Source organism: Labeo rohita, chromosome 17, assembly GCF_022985175.1.
Source record: "Labeo rohita strain BAU-BD-2019 chromosome 17, IGBB_LRoh.1.0, whole genome shotgun sequence".
Lineage (NCBI taxonomy): Eukaryota > Metazoa > Chordata > Actinopteri > Cypriniformes > Cyprinidae > Labeo > Labeo rohita.
In genome coordinates, this window is record NC_066885.1 from 28,044,470 (window position 1) to 28,072,468 (window position 27,999).

At 34.0% G+C, this 27,999-nt stretch overlaps 1 protein-coding gene across 2 annotated transcripts; it reads left to right on the plus strand.

Annotated features, from left to right (window-relative positions):
* The first annotated feature begins 53 nt into the window (after positions 1–53).
* Positions 54–27,995, plus strand: hspa4l (heat shock protein 4 like). 2 transcript variants are annotated; one of them, XM_051133790.1, is made up of 19 exons: positions 54–401; positions 5,278–5,335; positions 5,442–5,582; positions 5,806–5,928; positions 6,020–6,119; positions 9,080–9,213; positions 9,321–9,565; positions 9,772–9,848; positions 9,944–10,095; positions 10,438–10,544; positions 13,053–13,186; positions 14,044–14,240; positions 16,859–16,936; positions 17,075–17,209; positions 19,443–19,568; positions 19,784–19,891; positions 21,910–22,029; positions 22,580–22,744; positions 27,060–27,995. In XM_051133790.1, exons 1-19 carry the CDS (start codon positions 295–297, stop codon positions 27,234–27,236), a joined length of 2,484 nt encoding a protein of 827 aa, XP_050989747.1. In that variant the 5' UTR covers positions 54–294; the 3' UTR covers positions 27,237–27,995. The 2 variants fall into 2 exon arrangements, with proteins under 2 accessions (XP_050989747.1, XP_050989749.1); XM_051133792.1 differs by having other exon boundaries at positions 22,583–22,744.
* Positions 27,996–27,999: the final 4 nt, after the last annotated feature.

Below are 27,999 nucleotides of genomic sequence, written 5' to 3' on the forward strand. Positions count from 1 at the left end.
ATCAGAACCGCCCGTGGGCGGGGTTTGGCTCAATTCCAGTCTCTTGACAAATGCGCAGGTTTACCCATATTGCCGGTTGACAATATCAGTGGAGGCTGCAAGAATGCAGTAGAAGCGTACTCTGCTAGGATTAGACAGGAAGAATTATCTATAAAAAGCCCGACTTACATAACAGCGAATAATTCTTGTAGTGCACTCAGGCACATACTGTAGAATAGGGGTGTTGTGTTCTCACCCAGCTGCACTGTTAAAACTGGACCGGAGGTGTTAAGCATAAAGACATAAGGACTGAACATGTCTGTGGTGGGAATTGATGTGGGTTTCCAGAACTGTTACATCGCTGTTGCCAGGAGCGGCGGCATTGAAACCATTGCAAATGAATACAGTGACAGATGCACTCCGTAAGTATAGCATTGCCATCCCTGTAAAATGATGCTGCTGTGTGTTGTTACGCAACGTTTGCTGTTGCCTAGCTGGCCGTGTTCCCGATCCAGTGCATTTTGCTCCTGCGACTTTGTCCGAAAGATGCTAAGCCCCTCACGCATCTCCATTTTGCATGCAAGTCCTGTCAGTTAAACCGCTGTACGAGTCTTATCAGTGTTTGCTACGCCCTGAAATGTCTGAGAGCACGGCTGGTTTGTGCTTTAATTTACCCAGTTATCTTATTATCACGAGAGACTGTAAGATTTATTTTATAATGTGCATAAAAGACATTCCCACCTGTCATTCACACATTCAGTCTTTTCTGAAACGCATTAGATTGACCGTCTGTGGATTTTCACAAGTGTTACGCGAATTCTAAACTGGATGTCGTGCACGAGCACCGCACGTGAACGGTATAATCTGACACCCTGCATGGGGTGAATCCACGAGACTGTGACCGCGGAGTCGTGTAGGTTGTTCTGTCGACAAATCCACACTCTCTTGTTTGGGCGCGGCAGCACATACATTCAAAATAAAATAGACATTTTGTTGGACATTTTTCATGCAGGGGCTTTTAGACAAACGGCCTGAAACGAAATCACAATTGAGGTGTTGTAGGAGGTCACTGCAGTGCTTACTCAAATCGAATTATGTTGTTAGCGCATCCTCAGTTTATCCTGCAACACTAGTTACAGATGACACTGATTCTTGAAATATGGGACATAAAACGTCCCACAACTTCACCTGCCATCGGTTTTAATATAGCTACATTTGCACTGAAATGTGACCCTGGGCCACAAAACCAGTCTTAAGTAGCACGGGTATATTTGTAGCAATAGCCAAAAATACATTGTATGGGTCAAAATGGTCAATTTATCAATTATTTTATGCCAAAACCATTAGGATATTAAGTAAAGATTGTGTTCCATGAAGATATTTTGTAAATTTCCTACCGCAAATATATCTAAATGTAATTTTTGATTAGTAATATGCAATGCTAAGAACTTCATTTTGGACAATTTTAAAGATGATTTTCTCAATATTTAGATTTTATTTTGCACCCTCAGATTCCAGATTTTTAAATAGTTGTATCTTGGCCAAATATTTGTCCTATCCTAACAAACTATACATCAATCGAAAGCTTATTTATGCAGCTTTTAGATTTCAGATGTATATTCAAAATTGACCTTTATGACTGGTTTTATGGTCCACAAATAATAAGAGATGATGACTAGAATGGTCTTTACACGTAAGTTATGACATTATATGGCAACATAAACTTCTTCACACCACAACTCAATACTTCATGTGGAATAATATATATATATAATAAAAATATTAAAATATTTACATATTTCTACATCCTGAAAAGAAAGACATACATTAAGTTTTACAGCTGTGTTTTTCATCACCAAATCAGACAATATCAGTGTTTCATATATCAGTATCACTTTCTTTCTTAATAATTACATTTATGCATTTGGTAGATGCTTGACTTACAAATTGAAAATTGACTTACACTGCGTTCAACATATTTACATGTTATCAGTTCTTGAGTGTTAGTTCACCCAAAAATTACAGTTCTGTAATATTTCAGTCAACTTCATATCTTTCCAAATTGGCATGTCTTTCTGTGCAACACAAAAGAAGATATTTCGATGAATGTTTTTAATCAAATGGTTTTGGTCACCATTGCCTTCCATTTTAAAACCTTTTTCAAATTATCTTTTATGTTTCACAAAGGAAAGAAAGTCATATGATTTTGAAAAGATTTCGAGGTTAATTAAATGGTGACAGAGTTATATTTTTTTGGGGTGAATTAATATCTTTAAGGTCTTCTTTACATATTTACCTATTATAAGTTTAACAAGCTCAAATTGTAAAGAAAGTGATTAGGATTTTTATAAAATTACCTTAAAAACACTAGTATTTTCACCAGCTGAAAATGCTTTTAAGTAAGTTATTTCTATCTTTTGCTGTAGTGTGTCAGTAGGAAATATCATCTTACACTTCCAAACATTCATTTTGCCATTAATTGTAATAATCCAGTGAGATTTTTGTTTGCACATAGAGTCAATATGACAACAGGCAGTGCTCCACACAGAGATCTGATCTCATCATCATCCAGTCTGTCTGGAATGGTATGAGAAACAGAACAAACTGAGACAGACTAAATCTAGGAGAACTGTTGCAACATCTCCAAGATGCTTCAAGAAACCTACCAGCAAAGCTACAGTACTGTTAAATGTTTTAGGTACCTGTGTAAAAATGCTGTAAAATAAGGTTGCTGTCAAAAATAATGTCATAAATAGATTTTCTTTATCAGTTAACTTCTATTAACTAGATTAAATCAACATTTGATGTGACCATCCTGCATTTAAAGCAGCTTTTGCTGTAGGTGCACCTGTGCAAAGTTTTTCAGGTAGCTTTGCAGGTAGGTTTCTCGAAGCATCTTGGAGACGTTGCCACAGTTCTTCTGGATTTAGTCTGTCTCAGCTTGTTCTGTTTCTTCATGTCATTCCAGACAGACTGGATGATGGTGAGATCAGATCTCTGTGTGGAGCACTGCCTGTTGTCAGACTCCTTGTGCAAACAAAAATCTCACTGGATTATTACAATTAATGGCAAAATTAATATTTGGAAATGTAAACTGATATTACCTACTGGCACACTACAGTAAAATATAGAAATAATAGAAATAAAACCATTTTTAGCTGGTGAAAATACTAGTGTTGGCCACCACTGTACATGGATCATTTATTTATTTGCTTGTTTGTTTGTGTGTCAATATGAAACATTTTCCATCTGGTAGTGACAATCCAATAGATGCAGCTGAAAATGAGTGTGAAACACTTATCTATAGTGACTGGATAACTCAATGCGTTCTAAACTTCCGTTAGGCAGTGAAGCCACCGGAAGTGTTCGATCCGCCATCTTACTATTCCCTACCTGCAGAGAGCACCATTGACTCATAGCCAAACTGCTTAAAATCACCCGATTTTAAGCGTATCAGTCAAACAGGACTAGTTTTATAATATGGGTATGCAAATTAATGCTTACTTAAAATGTTATCTGCGATGTTTATGGTCTTTTCGGGCAGGATAAGCGATGTTTTGAAATCATTCAGGTGGGTGTGTCAGCTGCGCACTTGCCGACACAGTTAACTGATCCAACACAAAATATATATCTTTATGTAAGGAATTATGCAGGACATATTAAACATTAACGTATGTCTAGTATTGGTATCTGAAATTGATTTGAATATACAATAAATAATACAACACAAGCCTCTGTTACTACATTGCTCTATGCTGTATTGAAATTCAAATCTTGAAAAGCTTGATGTCTTTAAATCCGTACCAAATGTAATTAGTCAGCGTTATTTCTCCAAGTTATGATGTGCATATTTTAATGTCCCTAACTGAGCAACATCAATTTCAAACTCTTAAAGATCGCGCAAATTCAATTATATTAAGTGCCTTACATTATCTGACTATAACACAACCTGATTTTGCCCAATTTCGTCAATGAAAATAGTCTGAAACAAAGTCACAGCTGAGCCGCATCTTTATTCAAACACAGCTGTGTTCTGTTTATAAACTTACGTGTTTTTAAACGAGTCATTGATTCAATTACACATTCATAAAGAGATTCGCTTCATTCCTGAATGAATGATTCAGTGATAAAATCAGTGACTTACCGCCATGTGCTGACAGTTTTAGTTTCATTTTTAAATTTTCATTTTCATTTTATCTTGTATTATTTTTTTAAAATCATTTGATATTTCTATATTCAGAATGTTATATTTAACATTTTTGTATTATTAACATTTATCTCAACATGAATGGTATGTAGGCTGAATTAACAAACGTTTAAATGTTTACCTGCTTCAAAATTATGTTAACGAAATAATTGTTGAAACATGCGTTTAGCCAGTACGAGTAAAACCATTATAACAAAACAGCATAAACAGTGATTAACTGTAAGGCAAATTGTATGTATACAAAGCACAAATCTTAATTCAGATTTCAGAATAAGCATTTTGTCATTTGTAAACATGGTGAACGTCCACTGTTTATCATGTTCATCTGATGTTTGCTCCTGTAATGTATATGAACGTAACTTTTCAATAAGCAGAGGGAATTCCAGACATTAAACAAATAAACGTTTACATGCTTAGGACGTTTGCATTGTGAGAATGTACAGTGAGAAGTCAGATATGAAAACGCTGACTTGTTAGGTGATGTTTTGTCATTAAAATCGTATAATTTCCTTTTCATTCAATAGGATGTTTGCAAGTACTAGAGAATAGCAATATGGCGGCGCAGTGGCTTCAAACATACTGTAATATCATTCTGTTCAAGTGAAATAATATTTCACATTTATTGCATCTGACGTTGACTTATGTTGATTGCTACTATAGAAAACACACATTTTGGAAGAAGCATGAGGATGTACTTAAATCCCAAACATAGATTGAACATGTTGAACAGTGTAATCCAAATGAATCCAAACAAGTTTTTTTCAGTTTATAGCCTGTCATTTCCACATCATAATTCTCGAGGTTCTGAAATGCAGAAGTCACCCTGCCGCCTCTTAAAAGAAATTATATTGAAGACCTCCAGGTGCTTGCAGTCTTGATGTGCCTTTTCAAATCTCGAAAGCTTATTTCACACCATAACATGGTTTGCAACTCAGGAAAGACTTATGATAAGCACTAGCGAAGACGCTGTCCAAGGTGCTGATCCACACCCTGCACATCAAGGTTCTAGAATGCATCAGTTTGGAAATAAAATAAGGAGGGTGTCGTCACAATGTATGGTACATTTATGAATATGTCATCTTTTCCAACAGAGCGTGCATTTCCCTGGCCTCTAAAAACCGGACTATTGGAAATGCTGCTAAAAGTCAGGTACGAAATGCTGTTCATTTTATGCTTTGTGATTTATTAAACCTTTGGAATACTTGCTGATTGTAAAATTAGGTAGGATATTAACCAATAAACATGCCCCCTACAGATCATAACTAACTTTAAGAACACGGTTCATGGCTTTAAGAAGTTTCACGGTCGAGCGTTCGATGACCAGTTTGTTCAAGGGGAAAAATCCAAGTTGCCTTACAGCCTTCACAAACTGGACAATGGCAGCGCTGGAATAAAGGTGATACACTGTGTTTTCACTTTGAAAACTGTTTTTCTGTTGTAGGCCACCATCCCAAAAATCTAGGTTATTTTGGACATAAAAATGCAAAGACAAAACTTGAGTAGTTGTGTGCATTTTAAATAATTCTTTCTGCAAACACACTGCAAAAAGCAACAGTGTGAAACTTCTAGAATGTTAAATAACCTACAGATCATCTTACAGACACATTTCATTTTTACAGGTACGTTATCTGAATGAAGACAAGGTGTTTACCATCGAGCAGATGACTGCCATGTTGCTCACCAAGCTGAAAGAAACTTCTGAGCATGCCTTGAAGAAGCCTGTGGTGGACTGTGTGATATCTGTGAGTTTTGCTAAATCATTGAACCTCGCATATTTCCAGTGGTGCTCTTGACATGCCTGTCATCTCTTTGACATGTTTGGCTTTTCTCCAGGTCCCCAGCTTCTTTACGGATGTAGAAAGGAGATCCCTGATGGATGCAACTCAGATTGCTGGGCTGAACTGCTTGAGGCTGATTAATGACACAACAGCAGGTCAGCAAAATTAAGCTGTTGAATTCCGTTGTCATTACGTAACTAAACAGAAAAAGGTAACCTAAATTGGTAACATCTGGTCAAACAGTCCAAAATATTATTTAACATCCACAAGTCAACCTAAATACAAAGATTTATACCAACAAAACTAATGTTTATGCATTAAATTATGTAGAAATAGCTCTTTAAAGGACAAAACTTTACCCAAAAATGAAAATTTGCATTTTTTCTTCATTAGAACTCAAACTCGAGATCTACAAGTTACTCAGTCAAAACCCACTTTGGATATTTTCTGACAGTCTACTACTGAAAATGAGTCAAAATACTTACATATAAGATCCCATGATGCTGGTTTTTGCCAACTCATTCAGTGTTTCAGTTTCTCCAACAGTAACTGAACTAAGGAAGCATTTTCATTTTTGGATGAACTATCCCTTTAGGTAACAGGTACCACTTTTTACAGTGTGCATGTTAAAAAACAAACTACACAAAACAAATTTTTAACTAAACAAAATAGGCTTCATGACTATTATGTAGATTTATTGTAAAGGTTGATTTGCATATTGTACATGCGTTAGGGACTTAAATGAATAAATTAGTGCACACTATAAGTAATGTGAATACATACTCTTTCGTTCTCTCGTTATTGCTGTCGTGACAGTAATTACCCCTTCTAAGGGTCGTGATCTCCTGCTCTTGCTGAAAGTGTGAGGGTGTTGCAGAGGCAAATTTAATGTGTGATGACTGACAAAAACATGATTCATGAATAACTGATTACAGTTTCCTTCCCTTGTGTAATGATGTTTTCTTAGCCATTTTCAACATCTTCATCAGAGTAATTGTTTGCAGTAATAATGCTGTTGGCCAGTGTTCCCTGTTGGGTAACTAAAGAGTGGTTTGTGTTATGAGTCATGTGAATGACTGTGTTCTCCTTCAGCCATTTCATGGCAACAATTTTAAACTGGACATTACCTAATGCAAAAAATAAGTCACTATAAATAGGCTATTTACAGTTGAGGTCAAAAGTTTACATACATCTTGTAGAGTCTGCACAATGTTAACTATTTTACCAAGATAAGAGGGATCATACAAAATGCATGTTGTTTTTTATTTAAGTACTGACCTGAATAAGATATTTCACATAAAAGACGTTTTAATATTCAGTTCAATTCAATTTTATTTCTAAAGCACATTTAAAAACGGCCTTGGTCGACCAAAGTGCTGTACAATTCAACAAGAGAAAAGAGTAGTTGAATTTATAAAAATGACCTAAAAAGATTACATACACTTGGTTCTTAATACTGTGTTGTTACCTGAATGATCCACAGCTGTGTTTTTTTTAGTTTAGTGATAGTTGTTAGTGATTCCCTTGTTTGTCCTGAACAATTAAACTGCCTGCTGTTCTTTAGGTCCCAGAAATTTCTTGTTTTTTCCACAGTTTTGTGTATTTGAACCCTTTTCAACAATGACAGTATGATTTTGAGATCCATCTTTTCACACTGAGGACAACTGAGAGACTCATATGCAACTATTACAGAAGATTCAAACACTCACTGATGCTCCAGAAGGAAACACCATGCATTAAGAGCCAGGGGTGAAAACTTTTGAATTTGAAAATCAGGGTAAATGTAACTTATTTTGTCTTCTGGGAAACATGTCTTCTGTAGCTTCTGAAGGGCAGTACTAAATGAAAAAATATATGTAGTTAAAATAAGAAAAAATGTACACCTCTCCATTCTGTTCAAAAGTTTACACCCCCGGCTTAAAATACACAGAAATGCACAGTGGGCAGTTCATGCAGTTCATGCTCAACAACTATCACTAAATAACAAAACACAGTTGTGGATCATTTAGGTAACAACACAGTAAAAATCAAGCATATATAAACAAATTCAACTATTTTCTTTTGTGAACTACATGTAAATGTCTTTTAATGTAAAATATCTTACTTAGGTCAGTACCATTTTGTATGATATTTCTTATTTTGGCAAAATAATTAACATTTTGAGGATTCTGCAAGGTGTATGCAAACTTTTGACCTCAACTGTATTTGTTTGTAGTAACTCAGTAATCTATGACCTGAAACCAGTCAAAGTTAGTAAGGAATAATGTAGAATCAGACAGTTACTATCATAAAAAGGTAGAAAAAATGTGCATGAAAAGAAAAAAATAGATATTGTGGCCACAAATTAATGTTCGATTTACCTCCGAAGTTGAATGTTGGAGCTGAAAATAACATCACACCCAGGTGAACCGTGTTCCAGTAGAGAAGTCAGAAAATCAAGATGGACGTGTCCATTGTTAGCAATACCAGTTAAATGAAAACACATAAAAAGCTGTTTTTTGCAAAGCTAATGCCGTATCATGTCGACAAATAGAGGTTGGATTGTACTGTGTGCATTACTGAGTTTATTGAGACACAGACAAACATAAGTGCTAGAAAACAATACAGTACTACTTTTTCTCTGTTGCTAATGCACTGAGCAGCCATACTGAATTCTGAAGGTGGGTTGTTGCTATTCCTCCGAGATTCCGAGGTGGAACTCCACCTTCCGCCTTTGGCATTCCATTAAAGGGAGCTCGGAATTTCCAACTTCCGAATACGTATGGAACACAGCATAAGAATCCATTAATTTGTGACCATGTTTGATTAATTCACTCGTTTAGTTTAATTCAACCACAGCCATTTAACCAAAAAAGTGACCAGCTGTTCTATTTTGTTCCCTTGTTTTAGTTAAATAGTGGCCAGGTTGTGCTAATTTGCTCCTTTTGTTTTTTTGTGTAATAATTAGCACATGAAGTTTATTTGGGTTCCGTTTATGTTAATAGTAAAATAGATGTACAGAGTTGTTGTTTGTTATGTTAATTGGATATTTTGATGATTGTCCTTTTGAAGTACTCACACTTCTGTCGAATATTACAGTACACAAGGTTGTTTTATGTGGTTCGCCTTGTTGCAGTGGCCTTGGCCTATGGCATCTATAAACAGGACTTGCCAAACCCAGAGGAGAAACCCCGTAATGTTGTGTTTGTTGACATCGGGCACTCATCTTATCAAGTCTCCATTGCCTCCTTTAACAAGGGGAAATTGAAGGTCTGTGTTATTCTTATCTTTTTATGGGATATGTTTACTTCAAAATATTATGTGTAATCCTTCACAAAGCTGTGATCACAAAGGTATTATCACACCCTTTGTTACAGGTGTTGGCTACAGCATTTGACCCATATTTGGGCGGACGCAACTTTGATGAAATGCTTGTGGAATATTTCTGCGAAGACTTCAAAAACCGTTTCAAACTCAATGTTAAAGACAACCCAAGAGCCCTTCTGAGGCTCTATCAAGAGTGTGAGAAACTGAAGAAACTCATGAGTGCAAACTCATCTGATCTCCCTCTTAACATTGAGTGCTTCATGAATGACATTGATGTCCATGGGAAAATGAACAGGTAATTCAGTTGTTTTTAAAAGTTTTGCTTCAAAACTAGGATAGAATTTAGATGTAGAAGTATTTTTACCTCAATGCTCGTGATTTGTTATAGGCTAAGTAGGTGGAAAGTGTTGTGAAATGTATGCAAATGAAACATTTCAGGCTTAATGGAAAATAGTTGGATTGATGGCTTGAGCAGAAACATGTCATTGTGATTGAACACAGGGCTCAGTTTGAAGAGATGTGTGCTCATCTCTTGATGAGAGTGGAGGCGCCATTGAAATCGGTCATGGAACAATCAAGTAAGCAGCAGCTGATGTCCCAGTTCACCAAAGAATCAATCACTACAGATGTCCAATTTAAATTCCATTGCTAATTTGCATTTATCCTGGTACAGAGCTTAGCAGAGACGAGATCTACGCCATTGAAGTGGTGGGCGGAGCCACCAGAATCCCGGCTATAAAGGAGAGAATCTCAAAGTTCTTCGGTAAAGACATCAGCACCACACTCAACGCAGACGAGGCTGTAGCACGTGGATGTGCGTTACAGGTAAAAACAGACTTGGAATTCATAAAGACCATAATCTGAACCAATCTGTCTACAGCACCTAAAATGGCCTTGATAGCAGGCATTATAGATGTCAGCACAGAAACAGCACAAGTGTGAGAGTGTTAAACAATACTTGTGCCAGTTCCCCGTGGAGTCTGTGGATTCTGTGGGAGAGGTGTAGAAACAAGATGAAATCTGTGTGATGCACGCATGGATTAGCATGCAACGCTGTCTCTGATTCCTTACACTAATACCCTATTTAGACAGCTTATGTAACTGCATTTGCTTGTATATCGTAAATGTTTATTTTTTTTGTGTGTTTGCGCGTGTGTGTTTGTGAAGTGTGCAATCCTGTCTCCAGCCTTCAAAGTCCGAGAGTTCTCCATTACAGACGCAGTTCCTTTTCCGATTACTCTTCGTTGGAAATCTCCGACAGATGAAAGTGTCGGGTAAGAGCCTTCACATTTAAACCCTTTTACTGTTTGAATCAATATCGGAAGCAGTTATATTGTTTACCAATTATTGTGTGCTCAGTAAGCATCAGTACTCTTGCTCTTACTCTTACCAACCTCATAACTCGTTCCAGTGAATGATACCTCCAATCATGCGGCTTATTGCGGAGAGGTGTGATATTACATTTCTTGGCAATCACAATTTGATTTGCACCTGGTGTGCCGTAAAAATACTTGCAAGGCAGAAGGGGCCCAAGCCAGCTAGGCATGAGAAAATAATACAGACCAAGAGGCAAGCACCTAGCAACCAACCATATCATCCTGGCAAATGCATAGTAATGTGCTGAAAACCACTGGGAACACCTTAGCAGCTACATACAACAGTAGCAACGACACTGTTCAGCATTGTGGAAGCATCACTTATGTTTTATTCAGATAATAAAAAAATCTAGTGTATTTGCATAGCTCAGGTAATTTATATATGTCATATAAATTAAATTATACTATCTTGATATAAATCCTAACAATAAATATATCCATCTATTAACGTGTTAATAGCAAGTCCACATGTTCATTTTCGAATGTAAAATGTGTGAAATGTGTTATTGACGTAAACTGTAATAAAGATGTTAAACTGAAAAAACAGTAATGTAAACAAGTCAAAAATCTTTTAAAATTTTTTACAAAAATTTTATGGGTTAAATCAGGCAGAAATAGCTCTTGGCAATTGCAGGTTGCCACTTTGTGCAATGTAGTATTATAGAGATGCGATAACTATGCACTGCGAGCCGGTTGAGAATCGATTCAAATATGTGACCCTGGACCACAAAACCAGTCATAAGGGTCAATTTTTTGAAATTGAGATTTCAAATGAATACATTTTTTTAATAAATAAGCTTAGGATAGGACAATATTTGGCCGAGATACAACTATTTGGAAATCTGGAATCAAAAACTCTAAATACTTAGAAAATCACCTAAAGTTTTCCAAATGAAGATCTTAGCTATGCATATTGCTAATCAAAAATTACGTTTTGTTATATTTACGGTAGGAAATTTACAAAATATTGATATTGAATTTTGACTCATACAATTTATTGTTGGCTATTGCTACAAATATACCCGTGCTACTTGGTTTTGTGGTCCAGGGTCACATATGTGATGATTCAGATCGGTGAGATGCTAAACAAATCGCGATACAATTGGGGGTAGGAATTTATATAGATGTATCTTTTCATCTTGCCTCTGAACAATGCATATTAAAGTAGGGCAGCGCTGCTTTGTAGCAGTAACCAAGGAAATGCTGTATCACTGTTGTTCCATAAGCGCCACCTGCTGTCAGAGAATGAATTTGTATCTTATTGAGCCAGTCTGCTGTTTTTGTTTCGTGCAGATATATTTTTTGCGTATAGTTTCCCAAAACTGAAGTCAGACCATTCTGTTTTTTCTTCAAATTCCGAAATTATACAATCAAATTTAGATTAAAAACTGCTCACCCTGCCGAAAAAGCTGGTTGGCTGGTCTTAGCTGGTTTAAGATTTAAGTAGCTGGTTTTAGCTGGTCCCCCAGCCTGGCTAGGCTCGTCAAGCTGGTTTTAGCTGGTTGTTCCAGCTGGTCTCCCAGCCTGACCAGCTAAGATCGGCCTGGCCAGCTAAGGAAGTGCCAAAACCCCTCTAAAAACCAGCCTGCTGACCAGCTAAGTCTAGGCTGGATGACCTAAGCTTGTTGGCTGGTTTTAGCTGTTTTTTTTCAGCAGGGCATGCTGCATATGCTGCATCTTTGTTTGGATAATGATTAAAATGCAGTGGTTGCCTCTAATTTAAAATGGAAAGAGCACAGGCAAAGCCTTAGTTTGTTTATATGAAGAGATCTCGTTTATTTGAGTTACTTATTTATTTGATTTGGAGATTGTTCTAAAATTTCAAATTAGTTTTGTTATATTTCAGTTTCACAAAGAAACTTGCAGCAATAATACTTGTCCAAAAAATGATTAAATAATATACTTTTTAATAAATAAATAAATAAAAGTTTTTAGAAGATTTTTTTTTCAAAAATGTTAATTTTTTCTAAACAAGAAAAACCTGTAGTAGTTTCTTCTAAGAATTAAATAAGAAAGTATTCTTTACATTAGCATGCAATGGAAATTGTGATCTTTCTTTCCTGTTGTGACATATCTCATGATAATTTATTCACCCCCATGTCATGCAAGATGTTCATGTCTTTCTTTCTTCAGTCAAAAAGAAATTCAAGTTTTTGCGAAAAAACATTTCGGGTTTTTTTTTTTTCCATATAATGGATTTCAATGGGGATCAACAGGTTGAGGGTCCAAATTGCAGTTTCAGTGCAGCATCAAAGGGCTCTACACGATCCCAGTCGAGAAAAAGGGTCTTATCTAGCGAAACAATCTGTCATTTGATTGGGGGTTTATAAGGAAATTTTTATTCTGGAAGCGAACTAATTTTTAAGAATCCGACTTGTTTTTCAACTGTTGTTTTCTCATCTTCAGGGAATGTGAGGTGTACAGTAAGAACCATGCAGCACCTTTCTCCAAAGTCATCACCTTCCACAAGAAGGAACCTTTTGACCTGGAAGCATTCTATAGTTCTCCACAGGATCTGCCCTATCCGGATAGCAGAATAGGTGTGTATTACTGTGTGGCATCTTCAGTATCATGTTGAGTAATGGGATTCTTAAACCAGACTTTATTTAAACATCTATAGGAATCAGTATGAAATGATTCACTTTGAGTTTTAGTCAGCTCTAGCCTAATTTACGACCAAAATAAGACTAATCACTCTGGTGTGAAGCCCATGGGACCCTTAAATAGTCGTTCATGGCCTCATTTGATTAAGAATGCCCTCAGCATTGTGATCCATTGTGTCCGAACACCTGTTATATCTTCAACACACTAACTGAAGTGGGTTAGGGTTAGGCCTAATCTCAGGGGAGTGTCACAGAGGTGTCAAAATACACCTACCAGCCAGGTAATTAGGACTGAGACATGACGTCCCCTAAGCTTGAATTCCCATCACATCATATACCTGCTCTATACTGACTGTAATGTATGTCAGTGTGTTAGGGAGCAATACACTTCCCATATCGCTGGGTCAGAAATGTACTTTCCCAGTATGGGGCAATATTTTTCCTCCCAAATTCATTTCTAGGGTCTTTTTTTTAATTAACGAGAGTACTTTAAACTCACCAATAGAATTTGATCAACATGAACAAAATCCAGTCGTACACTGCAGAGGTGGAACAGAACGCGCAAAATGCGCAAAAGAATATTGTAATTGACACTTTTTTATTCATTTTCACATTTCAGTTTATTTGAGACTGCTGTAATAGGTTTAGCTTAATTGTATTTAAATGCCCCCCCATCTTGAATTCAGGGAATTTTTGTTCATTTTGGTGGCATTTTTGCATGTGGATCGACTGAAAGAATGTGCTAGAAGTATTACTGTCTGATTCCGATTAGCCTGTTTTTCTGTTGTGGTCAGGCCGCTTTACCATACAGAATGTTATGGCACAGCCTGATGGGGACAGTTCAAAGGTCAAGGTGAAAGTGCGTGTGAACATGCATGGCATCTTCAGCGTGTCCAGCGCCTCTCTGATAGAGAAGCAGAAAGGAGAGGCAGAGGATGTGCAGATGGACACAGAACCTACTGTACAGAATGAGGGCAGGCCTGAGGAACAGGTAGGAGACACTGATTGTAAAAAAAAGTATTCATTTTTTGGATTAAATTAAAGGGATAGTTCACTCAAAAAAGAGAATTCTGTCATTAATTACTCACCCTCATGTCGTTCCAAACCAGTAAGACTTTCGTTGATCTTCGAAACACAAATTAAAATCAAGATATTTTTGATGAAATCCAAGATCTTTCTGACCCTGCATGGACAGCAACGCAGCTGACACGTTCAAGGTCCAGAAAGGTAGTAAGGACGTTATTAAAATAGTCATTAAAATGTGACATCAGTGGTTCAACTGTAATGTAATGAAGCTATGAGAATACTTCTTAACTGATGTCACATGGACTGTTTTATCAATGTTCTTACTACCTTTCTGGGCCTTCACTGTGGTGGCTGCGTTGCTGACTATGCAGGGTCAGAAAGATCTTGGATTTCATCAAAAATATCTTGATTTTAATTTGTGTTCCGAAGATCAACGAAAGTCTTACTGGTTTGGAACGACATGAGGGTGAGTAATTAATGACAGAATTCTCTTTTTTGAGTGAACTATCCCTTTAATTTCATTTCAATGAATCTCATTCTAGTTTTGTGGGATTTTTCTGTTCCACTGATGATGAGACTGTCAAAACAAATATTAAATGATTTGTTTAACCAAACAGATTAAATCTGTAATTTTCTTAGTTCCTTGAAAAACCATTAGATACTCAGGCACAACATTAGCGTTCTAATCTGTAAAATCTTTTTGCTCTTTGTCGCTAATTTAAGCTCACTGCTTTTGGCACTTAAAATGATACCTCTGTCCTAGAGGAGGAGAACTGTCATTCTTGCGTTAGGGGTTACTTTATTTGGCTTACCAGGGTTCTGACATGCCTTCAACAACTGTAATTTGGCACAGCAGTTTTTAAACTAGGCCAAAAATCTAAAATATCTCCTTATGCTGTAAGGCAAGTTACTTGCCAGGTGCACAATTATGCCGTCAATCAGTCAGTCAATCAGTACACATACTGTGCACTGTATTAAAGAAAGTTGTAAAATATGTAGGCACAATTTAGATTTGTCTAAAAAAGCAGTTTTAAGCATACGTTATGTTTTTTTTAACATAATTTAACAAAAAAAAATCAGTGAAATAACTGAACGTAACTGTATTTTTTTCTTTTTTTCTTCTAAATATTACACTGCCACTTAAAAGTTTGGGGTTTGTTTATGGATTTTTTTATGTTTTTGAAAGTCTCTTATAATCACCAAAGTTGCATTTATTTAAAAACAATAATATTGTGAAATATTACAATTTAAAATAACTGTATAAATACTGAAAAAAAAGTAATATTTAAAATCTAATTTATTCCAGTAATGCAAAGCTAAATTATTAATATCATATTATTGTCAATATTGTGGAAATATTTTGTTATGGAAATATTGCATAAAATGCAATATTTATGGGAACTGATACATATTTTTCAGGATTCCTTGATGAGTAGAGCGTTTAAAAAACAGCATCTACACTACCAGTCAAAAGTTTTTGAACAGTAAGATTTTTAATGTTTTTAAAAAAGTCTCTTTTTTTTCACCAAGCCTGGATTTATTTGATTCAAAGTACAGCAAAAACAGTAAAATTTTGAAATATTTTTCAATATTCCAGCCTTCAGTGTCACATGATCCTTCAGAAATCATTCTGATATGCTGATTTGCTGTTCAAGAAACATTTATTGTTATTATTATTATCAATATTTAAAACATTCTTTTCAGGGTTCTTTGATGAAAAGAAAGATCCAAAGATCAGCATTTATCTGAAATAAAAAGCTTTTGTAACATTATACACTATACTATTCAAAAACTTGGAATCAGTACAAGGATTTTAGCAAGGATGCTTTAAATTGATCAAAAGTGATGATAAAGACATTTATAATGTTACAAAAGATTTCTATTTCAGAAATGCTGTTTTTCTGAAATTTCTCTTCATCAAAGAAACCTGATTTTTTTAATTTATTTAATTATTTTAAAACAGATTCAAATAAAAAATCAGTTATTCTAAATAGTAAATATATTTCAGAATTTGTACTTTTTTGCTGTACTTTTGATCAAATAAATGCAGGCTTGGTGAGCAGAAGAGACTTCTTTAAAAAACATTAAAAATCAAGAACTTTTGACGGGTAGTGTATATGAAGTCTTTTGCAGCTTTCTATGTCCTTACTGTCACTTTTGATCAATGTCATGCTTCCTTGTTGAATAAAAGTATTAAATTTCGAAAACGTTTTAACTCCAAATCTTTAAACACTAGTATATTTATCAGTTTGTAGTGTTCTAGTATGCAGTACTATACAGATTACATTATTGCATAAGGCTACACAAACTAATAATACATAAAACATGAAGCCAAATGAAAGATGTTTTGAACCAGAATACCTCGGTCGGTTTCATGCTTTTTCATTCATTTCAAGGCTTTATTTTTTTGTTTGTGAATGCGACAGGAGAAAGTTTGTATTGTAGTGATTTCTATGGCTTTCAGCCTTAGCTGTTCAATGGTCCTCAAAAATATTCAGCACTGTGAGCTTTAAAAAACAAATTTTATGAACCGCGAAGCTGCAGGATCAGATCACTCATGCTGTGTTTACATTTTGGTAATAGAATAAAATGCAGGTGGACCAGGAAGGCCAAGGAGAACAGCCCACTGAAGAGGAAAAGATGAATAACTCTGGCAGTAAGGTACAATATATGGAAAGAGATTCTCTCATGCTGTTTATTGCTACTTTTAAGGGGTCATGTCATGTTGTGCAAACTCTGTGGTTCATTAAAGTAATGATGAAACATATTAGTGCTTATATCTTTTCGGTTTTCTTAAAGGATGGTGATAAACAAGATCAAGGTGCAAGCAGTAGCAAAGCCAAATCAAAAGTGAAGAGTGTTGATCTTCCCATTTTGGCCAACACCACCCGACAGCTGGATCGAGATGTGCTCAACCACTTTGTTGAATATGAAGTAAGTCATAATTCACTTTCAGTCTGCCTCACTTCCCTTGAGAACGTGGAGTGTTGCAATTAATTTAACTCTACTGAGTTCAAAGCAGCCCTCGTTTTCCACCCTGTGCATTTTTGATTCCCTTCTCAAATTGGAGCCCCATTTTCTGCACTTTAGGCAGAATTCATTTTGGTTGTATGTGCTCACTATATTTGTCTCTTGGTACTGTTTATAACACTTGCCAGCAGAACCAACTGTATCTTGTACTCTGCATGTCGCTAAAATCATATGAGGGATTTAGCATTTGCCCTAAATATCCATGACAGAGCTCAATTCAGACCTCAGGGAAAAGATATTAGTAGATCGTTTCGTCAGTGGAGCGAAAGCACAGCTCTAGGCATTAGACTCATGTCCTACACTTACTAGTTCATACTTTAGCTTTAAAAAACAAATGTTGTAATGTAATGTAATCTTACATTATACAGCTCTTTAATCAAGCCTGGACTTTGGCATTACGTTGTTATACCTTGTACATTGAGTAATATTAATGAACAAAATGTAACTATAGGGTTAGGTTTAGGGTTAGTTGCATGTAATTATGCATAAAGTATTGTTATTATTATAGTATTATGTATGGAAGCCCGTTTCCGCCACTGAATAAAAAATAAAAAAGGTTATTGCGACTTTTTATCTCACGATTCTGACTTGTTTTCTCGCAATTTCGAGTTTACATCTCGCAATTCTGACTTTTTTCTCAGAATTGTGTCATATAAACTCACGATTCTGACTTTTTTTCTCAGAACTGTGAGATATAAACACAATTGCGAGTTATAAAGTCAGAATTGCGGAATATAAATTCACAACTGCGAGAAATAAAGTTAAGATTGTGAGATTTAAACTCACAACTTTTTCTTGCAATTGCAACTTTGTATCTCACAATTCAGACTTTTTTCTCAGAATTATGAGATACAAACTCGCAATTGTGAGTTATAAAGTCAAGTTCTGAGGTGAATTCACAGAATTGAGAGTTTATATCTCACAATTCTGACTTTATTTCTCAGAATTGCAACTTTATCTCAGAATTCTGACTTTATAACTTGCAGTTGCGAGTTTATGTCACGCAATTATGACTTTATTTCTCAGAATTGTGCCTTTATAACTTGCAATTGTGAGTTTATACACTGTAAAAATGATTTGTTGACACAACTTGACTTAGTCAAGTCATTTTGTTGCATTGACTTAGTTAAGTTTAGCAAACACTAGGTGTTAAGTTCACTCAACTTATATGTAGTTGTTGAAATAACTTGCAGTAAATTGAGCCAACGTACTGTATCAATTAAAGAGCATGTTGTCTTTTGTTGTGGAATCACAAGGCTGACATTAGTTATTCAAGATAATCTTTATTTGACTTCAATCACTGAATTTGTTTAGAGTCTAATCTCTGAGTTACATTTGCAAGAAAGAAAATGTAACTCAGAGATTAAACTCTAAATGAGTTCAATGATTCAGGTCAAAAAAATGATTATGTGAAAACATAATCATCACCACCTGATGATTTGTGCTCTTGGCTTGTCTGGCTGTTGTCACGGTAGCCAAAAAAATCTAGTTAAAAAGTTAAAAATGTAAGTGTCAAGAGCCCAACTAAACCAAATACTGACCACTATAATGGTTACTTAAAAATTGCGATTTTCTCATTTGGCGATTCTGCTTGTTAACATCAGTTGTCTTCAATAATGGTCAGTTATCACTTAATTAATCACTAATTATCTGCGTCTGTCTCAACTTCATTAAAAAAGTATGTCATCATGACAGAGTATCTGGCACATGTGCATTACACAGAAAGTTGATAGAACCTATGTTTTGTTGTTGTATGAACATGTTATTTTAAGTTTTCAATTTCTATTTAAGTTGGGGTTGTTCCAACTTGTCCTATTGTGTAGTGAGACACTGCAAGTTGACAGGACATGATTTAACTTGTCCACCTGACTAAAAATCAGAATCATTTTTTACAGTGTATAACAATACTTGTTATCTCACAATTCTGACTTTTTTTCTCAGAATTGTGAGATAACAAGTCGCAATAAGCTTTTTCAACATTTTTATTCAGTGGCAAAAACGGGCTTCCATAAATATGCAACAAGGACACTGTAAAATAAAGTGTTACCCTTTGTTCGAAAATGTTTGGAACTTGATGTTGTGAAAAGCTATCATGATCCAGTTTGTAAATATATATTCACTGCATTCTCTCTTCCAGAAAAAAATGATCATACAGGACAAGCTGGAGAAGGAGAGAAACGATGCTAAAAATGCTGTGGAGGAGTATGTTTACGACCTGCGAGACAAGCTGTGTGGCATCTATGAGAAATATGTCACTGAAGATGTGAGCGCATAATCTCTTTGTTATCCAGAGATGCTTTTCCCATTCAAGACACTAGGGAGCTTACGTTTTGTTTCTGCATAATCTACCCCAATTCTGCAATTCGGAAAATCTTAAATCATTTTACAAATGGAGCAGAACATTAAAAATACTTAGCTATCAAAATGAAGCCATGGGTAAGACTTACTATGGATGTGTGTTGATGCTCTCCTTTGCAGGAAAGTAACCGGCTCACCATAATGCTTGAGGACACAGAGAACTGGCTGTATGAGGAAGGAGAAGACCAGGAGAAAGAAATATATCAGGACAAACTGTCTGAACTCAAAGTAGGTGCTTTAGTATTCAGGTCAGGCATGCGTATTACAGTTGTGACATTTTGCACGATTTCTAACTGTTTATACATTAATTTATATTAGTGCTGTCAAAATTAGCGCGTTAATGCAGGTGATTAATTTTTCCAGTTTAATGGCAGAGCTAGGGTTGGCCACCCCACTCACAACTGCTGCTTCCATCTCTTTTTTCTTGACAAGAAGTGTGTTTACTTAGACGCAGAACGTCTTTATGACCACATCAAACAGGAGACTTTTCAGACGTGCACTCCATTTCACCTTAGCACCAAGCTTCAGTCAGATGAGATGCTGTCAGGCCATATGTCAGTAAAAACTAATTTACCTGTCCTGTCAACCGTTTTATACTTTGCTCGTAGTGTGCGCTTTTCAATTACACACACAAATGCGGCGGGGACACGCTGTAGCTTGTATCATTTCTTATTAAAGCACAAATTAAATGACGAGCATGTTTGTCAGATCTGCGTCACATAAAGTAATAGCAGCCAAATAACCTAATAACCCAGCTACTGTGATGTCTGTTAATCAAATAACAACAACAAAAAAGAGGAAATCAATAACTTTTGTGGCTTTAATGATTCATCTTTATTTAATTTAGTATTTAGTGTTTGATAACTTTATATGTATATTTCCTACTTGCTGAAGGGCACAGGTAAACAATGGGTGTATGTGAAGATTGTTTTATGTTCGCTTATGTTTTTTCTAATAAATGTTAGAATTGATAGCTCTCAGTTATACTGTAATGTTGAATGGCTATAGCCAATGGTTCAATATTAGGGGAAAAAACTATTTCCTAGAGACATCAGTAATATTGGTTTCAGTGATACTCACCTTCAGTCATAAAGAATATTTAACAAATATTAAACGTATACTGTCTTTATGTTGTTTCTATGTTAATTTGAAGATTGAATGTGAAATCAAAGTATATTTAAAAACTTTAATGTTAGGTGAGATTAATCACGATTAATTAAAAAAAACTGATGAATTGTTTTTTTTTAATCAATTAATTGATTAAAACAATTTTTTTTTAATCGATGGACAGCACTAATATATATATACATATGTGAAAATATGGAAAATATGGATCTCTTTCACAATAAATGTGAAATGGTGGATCTTAAAATCATACAGTCATTGTTGGAAAGCATTCAAATACAGAAAAATGCTGAAAAACCAAAGAATTTGTGCGACCTGAAGGATTTTTCTGAACAAACAAACAAACAAAAATAAAAACACAGCTGTGGTTCATTCAGGTAACAAGAATCAGTATTAAGAATCAAGTGTATGTGAACTTTTGAACTTTTGAACGGGGTCGTTTTTATAAATTCAGCTATTATTTTCTCTTATGGACTATTATGTAAATGTCTTTTATGTCAAATATCTTATTCAAGTCAGTACTAAATAAAAAACAACATGCATTTTGTATGATCCCTCTCATTTTGGTAAAATAATTAACATTTTGCAGATTCTTCAGGGTGTATGTAAACTTTTGACCTCAACTGTATATCTTCTGAGGAACATTACTGTATATCTTCGGTCTGAACATTAATGCATTATTCAATATTACATTCAACCTTCATCATTACACATGAGTAATTATAAAGATATTTAAACACATTACATAAAAAGGTTCATGAATGCTAGTCAGTACATTCGGTAGGGCACTTTCCCCATATTCCAAAGATAATAGTATTATAAAATTACATGCAAAGGTTAGTACATATGAAGAACTTTAGTCCTGCATAAGTGGTCAAAAAATGACTCTAAATTTCAGGTCATTGCATTTAATATAAATTTAATCTATTATACATTTTTAGTTAAGTGTCTGAAAGCATTACATTTGGTTTGCGCTTAACTATATTAATATTAAAATAAGTGCTCTTATTAAAAGTTGACAAATTTTTCCACAAGGGTCAGTACATCCAATGAAGATCTTGTTTGAACAACAAACTGCATGAATGTGTGTTACACCAGGATGTTGTCTTTGGCTTTTGTAGAAGTTTGGTGAGCCCATTGAAGAACGATACAGAGAGCATGAGGGTCGACCCAGAGCATTTGATGAGCTAGGCAAGAAAATTCAGCTTTACATGAAGGCAGTGGACGTGTATAAACAGAAGGTAAGCTGTTATGCTGAATGGCAAAGTGAACATTATACCAACATTTTTGATTTTATGTATTTACGTATTCTGTTAATAGAAAATGATTTGAATAAGCTTTTGTTTTTACAGTTGTAAAGCGCAGTTTTTGTCTGTTGTGTTTTTATAAGCCTTGGAGTGATGTGCAACCTCCTTTTTTATAGACATATTAATTGGTTTTATTTGGGATAACTCCTTTGCACAGATCTACTGGCCTAATTACTTTCGTAACGTACGCTTTTTTCATCATCTACAAGCTATTTAATGTACCTTTTAATGTCTCCCACTATTTGGGGAGATGCACCTTAGTATTTAACATTGTTCAGATTAGCTTATTTATTCTTATGAGTGTTTTACATTCATTTCATTTACTATTTACATTCATCATATTCATCTTAATGTTCATCATCAGTATTGACGCACTTATAGATAATGTAATGCTGAGGTACACTTAGCACTGAAAATGATTTTACTGAAACGAATGGGAGCTGAGATGCATTAATGCATGTGGTCATGTCTGCTGTTTAACCAGCAGGACGAGCGCTACCAGCACCTGAGCGCTGAGGAGATTGGTGTTGTTGAGAAGAGTGTGAATGAAGCTTTAGGCTGGATGAATGCGAAGATGAACGCCCAGAGCAAACTCACAGTCGCTCAAGACCCAGCAGTCAAAGTAGCAGAGATCATTCAGAAGATTCAGGTTTGTGCACTTTTACAGTAGCTGCATGCCACAATTACATTTTGCCCTTTCATTAGAATGATCACAGACAAAATAAATGATAAATAAGAGTGGACCCTGGACCACAAAAAAGCAGTCATAAGGGTCAGTTTTTTAAATTGAGATGTATATATAATTTGAAGGCTGAATAAATAATACAACTATTTGAGATACAGCTATTTGAAAATCAGGAATCTGAGTGCAAAAGAATCAAAATATTGAGAAAATCACCTTTAAAGTTGTCCAAATGAAGTTCTTAGCAATGCATATTACTAATCAAAAATTAAGTTTTGATCTATTTACGGTAGGGAATGTACTAAATATCTTCACTGAACATGATCTTTATTTAATATCCTAATGATTTTTGGCATAAAAGAAAAATCAATAATTTTGACACATACAGTGTATTTTTGGCTATTGCTACAATTATACTTGTGCTACTTAAGATTGGTTTTGTGGTCCAGGGTCTATAATGTGTTTTTTTATTCTGAATAATAAAAACTGTAAATTTAAAATATGTATTAAATATGTTTTTCTTTAAAAATGCGTAAATTACATAAAATAAAACAAATACTACCATGATACATAGATACTTTACAAATTAAATGATTTATATAATATAATTTATATATAATTCAATTAAATTAATTTATTAGTATATATTTTGTATTTAAGCCATGAGATATTTCACATTATGTAATGAAAATTTGTGGGGAAAATGTTTTATTTTTTTTACTTTAAATAAAGAGCAGCAAAACCATATTGGTAGATAAGTAAGACTTTTATTTTGACAGACTCTGTCTATGTGTTAACTAAAATTAAGTATTTATTGTATGCATTTTGCAGTAAAGTAATCGGAATTAGATTTTGTACATTTAATTAAAAAAAAAGATTAAAAATTTGGTTATCATGGTTAAAAAAATAAGCTTTTAATTTAAATTAAAAAAAAAGTACAATTCATTTATTTTTTATATAAATATAATTTATATAAATATTTAACTGTAAAGTTACAAATGTATTAAATGTTTTTCTTTAATGCATAAATAACATAAAACAGATACTACCGTGATGCATAAATACTTTAAAGATTAACTTACATTCAATATTTTTTATTTTAAATAAAGAGCAGCAAAACCATACTAACCTGATGTTTAAATAATATGATAATGAAATTAAAATGTGTAGTATCCTTAAAATATACAGTGTAGGTATCAACAGAGTAAAGGACAGTAAACGTAGTAGGACTTTTATTTTGAAAGACCTTGTCTCTCTGTCCATGCTTTAATATATTCGAATCACTGATGGGTCAGGAAAATGAAATTAAATGTTTATAGTAAATATTTAGCATTAAAGTAACGAGACTGAGATTTTATTTAGATTATGGTAATAAAACTTAACTTTAAATGTGCATAAATAAATGCAGGCAAAACAAATAGAACCTTTATGTATAAATACTGAAAATTTAACTAAATATTTTTTTTTATTCAATTTTATATTATCCTTAAAATATCAGTATATAAGTAAGACTTTTATTTTGACAGACTCTGTCTCTGTGTTAACTAAAATTAAGTATTTATTGCATATATTTTGCATTAAAGTAATGGGAATTAGATTTTTTACATTACGGTCATGACAATTTGTGGGGAAAATATGCTTAATTATTTTGAAAAGAATTTGACTGCTAAAAGGTGGTTACAATTTTGATTCTCAGGGTTCAAAAATAAGCAGAAAAGTACAGTTTATTTATTTTTATTATGGGGCCAAAATATTATCTTGGTATGTTACTGGCAGGTTGTATCTGCTTCTTTCATAAAGAATCACTATATTGTGGTACTGGCTGAGTGACAACACTCCAACCTCCTGCATTATTTAATAAAATACAGTTTATACCAATTTTATTTAACCGTAAAGTTAAAAATGTATTAAATATGTTTTTCTTTAATGCATAAGTTACATAAAGTAAAACAAAAACTACCGTGACGCATAAATACTCTAAAAATTAAATATTGTAAATATGAAAATATTTACATTAAATATTTTTACTTTAAATAAAGAGCAGCAAAACCATACCAATCCGATATATAAATAATCTGAAAATTAAATTAAAATTTGTAGTGTCTTTAAAATATACAGTGTAGGTATCAACAGAGTAAAGGACAGTAAACATAGTAGCACTTTTATTTTGAAAGACCCTGTCTGTTTGTCCATGCTTTACTATATTTGAATCACTATTGGGTCAGGTAAATGAAATTAAATTAATATTTAGCATTAAAGTAATGAGACTGAGATTTTATTTAGATTATGGTAATAAAAATGTCAATTTTTCTAAATTTAAATCTGCTTGCATCTGCTTCTTTCATAAAGAATCACTATATTGTGGTACTGGCTGAGTGACAACACTCCAACCTACTGCATTATTTACTAAAATACAGTTTATATAAATATAATTTAACTGTAAAGTTGTAAATGTATTAAATACGTTTTTCTTTAATGCATAAGTTACATTAAAGTAAGACAAAAACTACCAGGATGCATAAATACTTAAAAAAAATAATTTACTGTAAATATTTACATTAAATATTTTTTACTTTAAATAAAGAGCAGCAAAACCATACTAACCCGATATATAAATAATATGAAAATTAAATTTGTAGTGTCCTTAAAATATACAGTGTAGGTATCAACAGAGTAAAGGACAGTAAACATAGCAGCACTTTTATTTTGAAAGACCCTGTCTGTTTGTCCATGCTTTACTATATTCAAATCACTATTGGGTCAGGTAAATGAAATTAAATTAATATTTAGCATTAAAGTAATGAGACTGAGATTTTATTTAGATTATGGTAATAAAAATGTCAATTTTTCTAAATTTACCTTTAAATTTGCATAAATAAATGTGGGCAAAATAAATACAACCTTGATGTATAAATACTGAAAATGAAACTAAATTAAATTTTCAGTTCAATTTTATAGTATCCTTAAAATATCAGTATATTTTGACAGACTCTGTCTCTGTGTTAACTAAAATTAAGTATTTATTGCATTTATTTTGCATTAAAGTAAAGGGAATTAGATTTTAACATAATGGTCTGCTAAAAGTTGGTTAAAATTTTGATTCTCAGGGTTCAAAAATAAGCAGAAAAGTGCAGTTTATTTATTTTTATTATGGGGCCAAAATATTATCTTGGTATGTTACTGGCAGGTTGTATCTGCTTCTTTCATAAAGAATCACTATATTGTGGTACTGGCTGAGTGACAACACTCCAACCTCCTGCATTATTTACTAAAATACAGTTTATATAAATATAATTTAACTGTAAAGTTATAAATGTATTAAATATGTTTTTCTTTAATGCATAAGTTACATAAAGTAAGACAAAAACTACCAGGATGCATAAATACTTAAACAATAATTTACTTTATTGTTAAACAATAATTTACTTTAAATATTTACATTAAATATTTTTTACTTTATATAAAGAGCAGCAAAACCATACTAACTATATAAATAGTTATATATAGTATATATATAGTTATATAGCTATATAAATAATCTGAAAATTAAATTAAAATTTGTAGTGTCCTTAAAATATACAGTGTAGGTATCAACAGAGTAAAGGACAGTAAACATAGTAGCACTTTTATTTTGAAAGACCCTGTCTGTTTGTCCATGCTTTACTATATTGGAATCACTAATGGGTCAGGTAAATGAAATTAAACATTTATTGTAAGTGTTTAGCATTAAACTAATGAGACTTTAAGAGATTATGGTAATAAAAATGTCAAATTTTCTAAATTTAACTTTAAATTTGCATAAATAAATGTGGGTAAAACAAATACAACCTCAATATATAAATACTGAAAATAAAACTAAATTAAATCTTCAATTAAATTTGATAGTATCCTTAAAATATCAGTATATAAGTAAGACTTTTATTTTGACAGACTCTATGTCTTTACTAAAATTAAGTGTTTATTACATATATATATAAGTAAAGGGAATTCGATTTTTTACATGACGATAATGACAATTTGTGGGAAAAATATGCTTAATTATTTTGAAAACAATTTGCTAAAATTTTGATTCTTAGGGTATAAAATTAAGCAGAACAGTACAATTTATTTCTTTTTATTATGGGGCCAACATATTATCTCAACATGTTACTAGCAGGTTGTGTCTGCTACTTCCATAAAAAAATCATTATATTGTGGCTGACAACACTTTAACCTAAGGCATCGTTTATACACAATTCAATTTATGTAAATATTAATCCACCTGCTTTGCATTGAATTGCAGGAGTTAGACGACGTCTGCAATCCAGTCCTCAACCGACCCAAACCCAAAACCGAGGAGCCCTTAGAGGAAGGAGACAAAAACAACGGGTCACACAACGGCCCCGCAGCACAGCAAGGTGCCGACAGCAAAGGCAATCAGCAGACGAAGCCTCCGTCTGGAGAGATGGAGGTGGACTGAGCTCTTCCACACTCACCCATCTGATTCTGCTGCCATTCTCACTTAAGCCACTATTAAACCTTTTCGACTTACACTGAACCAATAGCTGGAACCATTCTCTTTGTGTCCACCACTCAGTTGGCTGTATTTGTGCATCTGTTTGTTGAAGTCTGCTCCTCTGTTGGTTTTCTCTTGTACCTATTAAGGGACTCGGTCAGGCTGTCCTTCGAATGTTGCAGCTGCATCGGAAAACGCAGTCCGGGATTGGACGTCCACAATAGGATCATATAGAATAGACGTAGTTCAATAGCTGAAACGAGGCTGCCGCTCTTAACAAAAAAAGCTATCCCTAAAACAATGTGATACACATGCATTCTGGGAGACCCAAAGGCAATCTTGAGGTGAATCATATCACTTGGTAACTTGTTATGGGAACATGAATCAGAATACTGTTTAATCAATCGCTGAGATTGAGGGAAAACAAGCAAATATGTATGCAATACATATAAATATGGTTTATATTTGTATTTAATATATACATTTCCAAAGGATGTGTTGTCTAGAGCCTGTAAATATTATTTTAGTAATTTGAATTTATGGGTGCTTAGATATAGGTACACTCCTATTGTTGACATTGCAATGCTTTCAGCTCCGTAGTGTCATATGGAAGTAGAATGTACTGAGCCGGTCATTACCTTTTTTTCCCAGTTTTCATGCAGTCCCATATCAAGTCTTGAGGTTTGATGATCACAAATAATAAAACATGCCTTTATGACTGAATGTG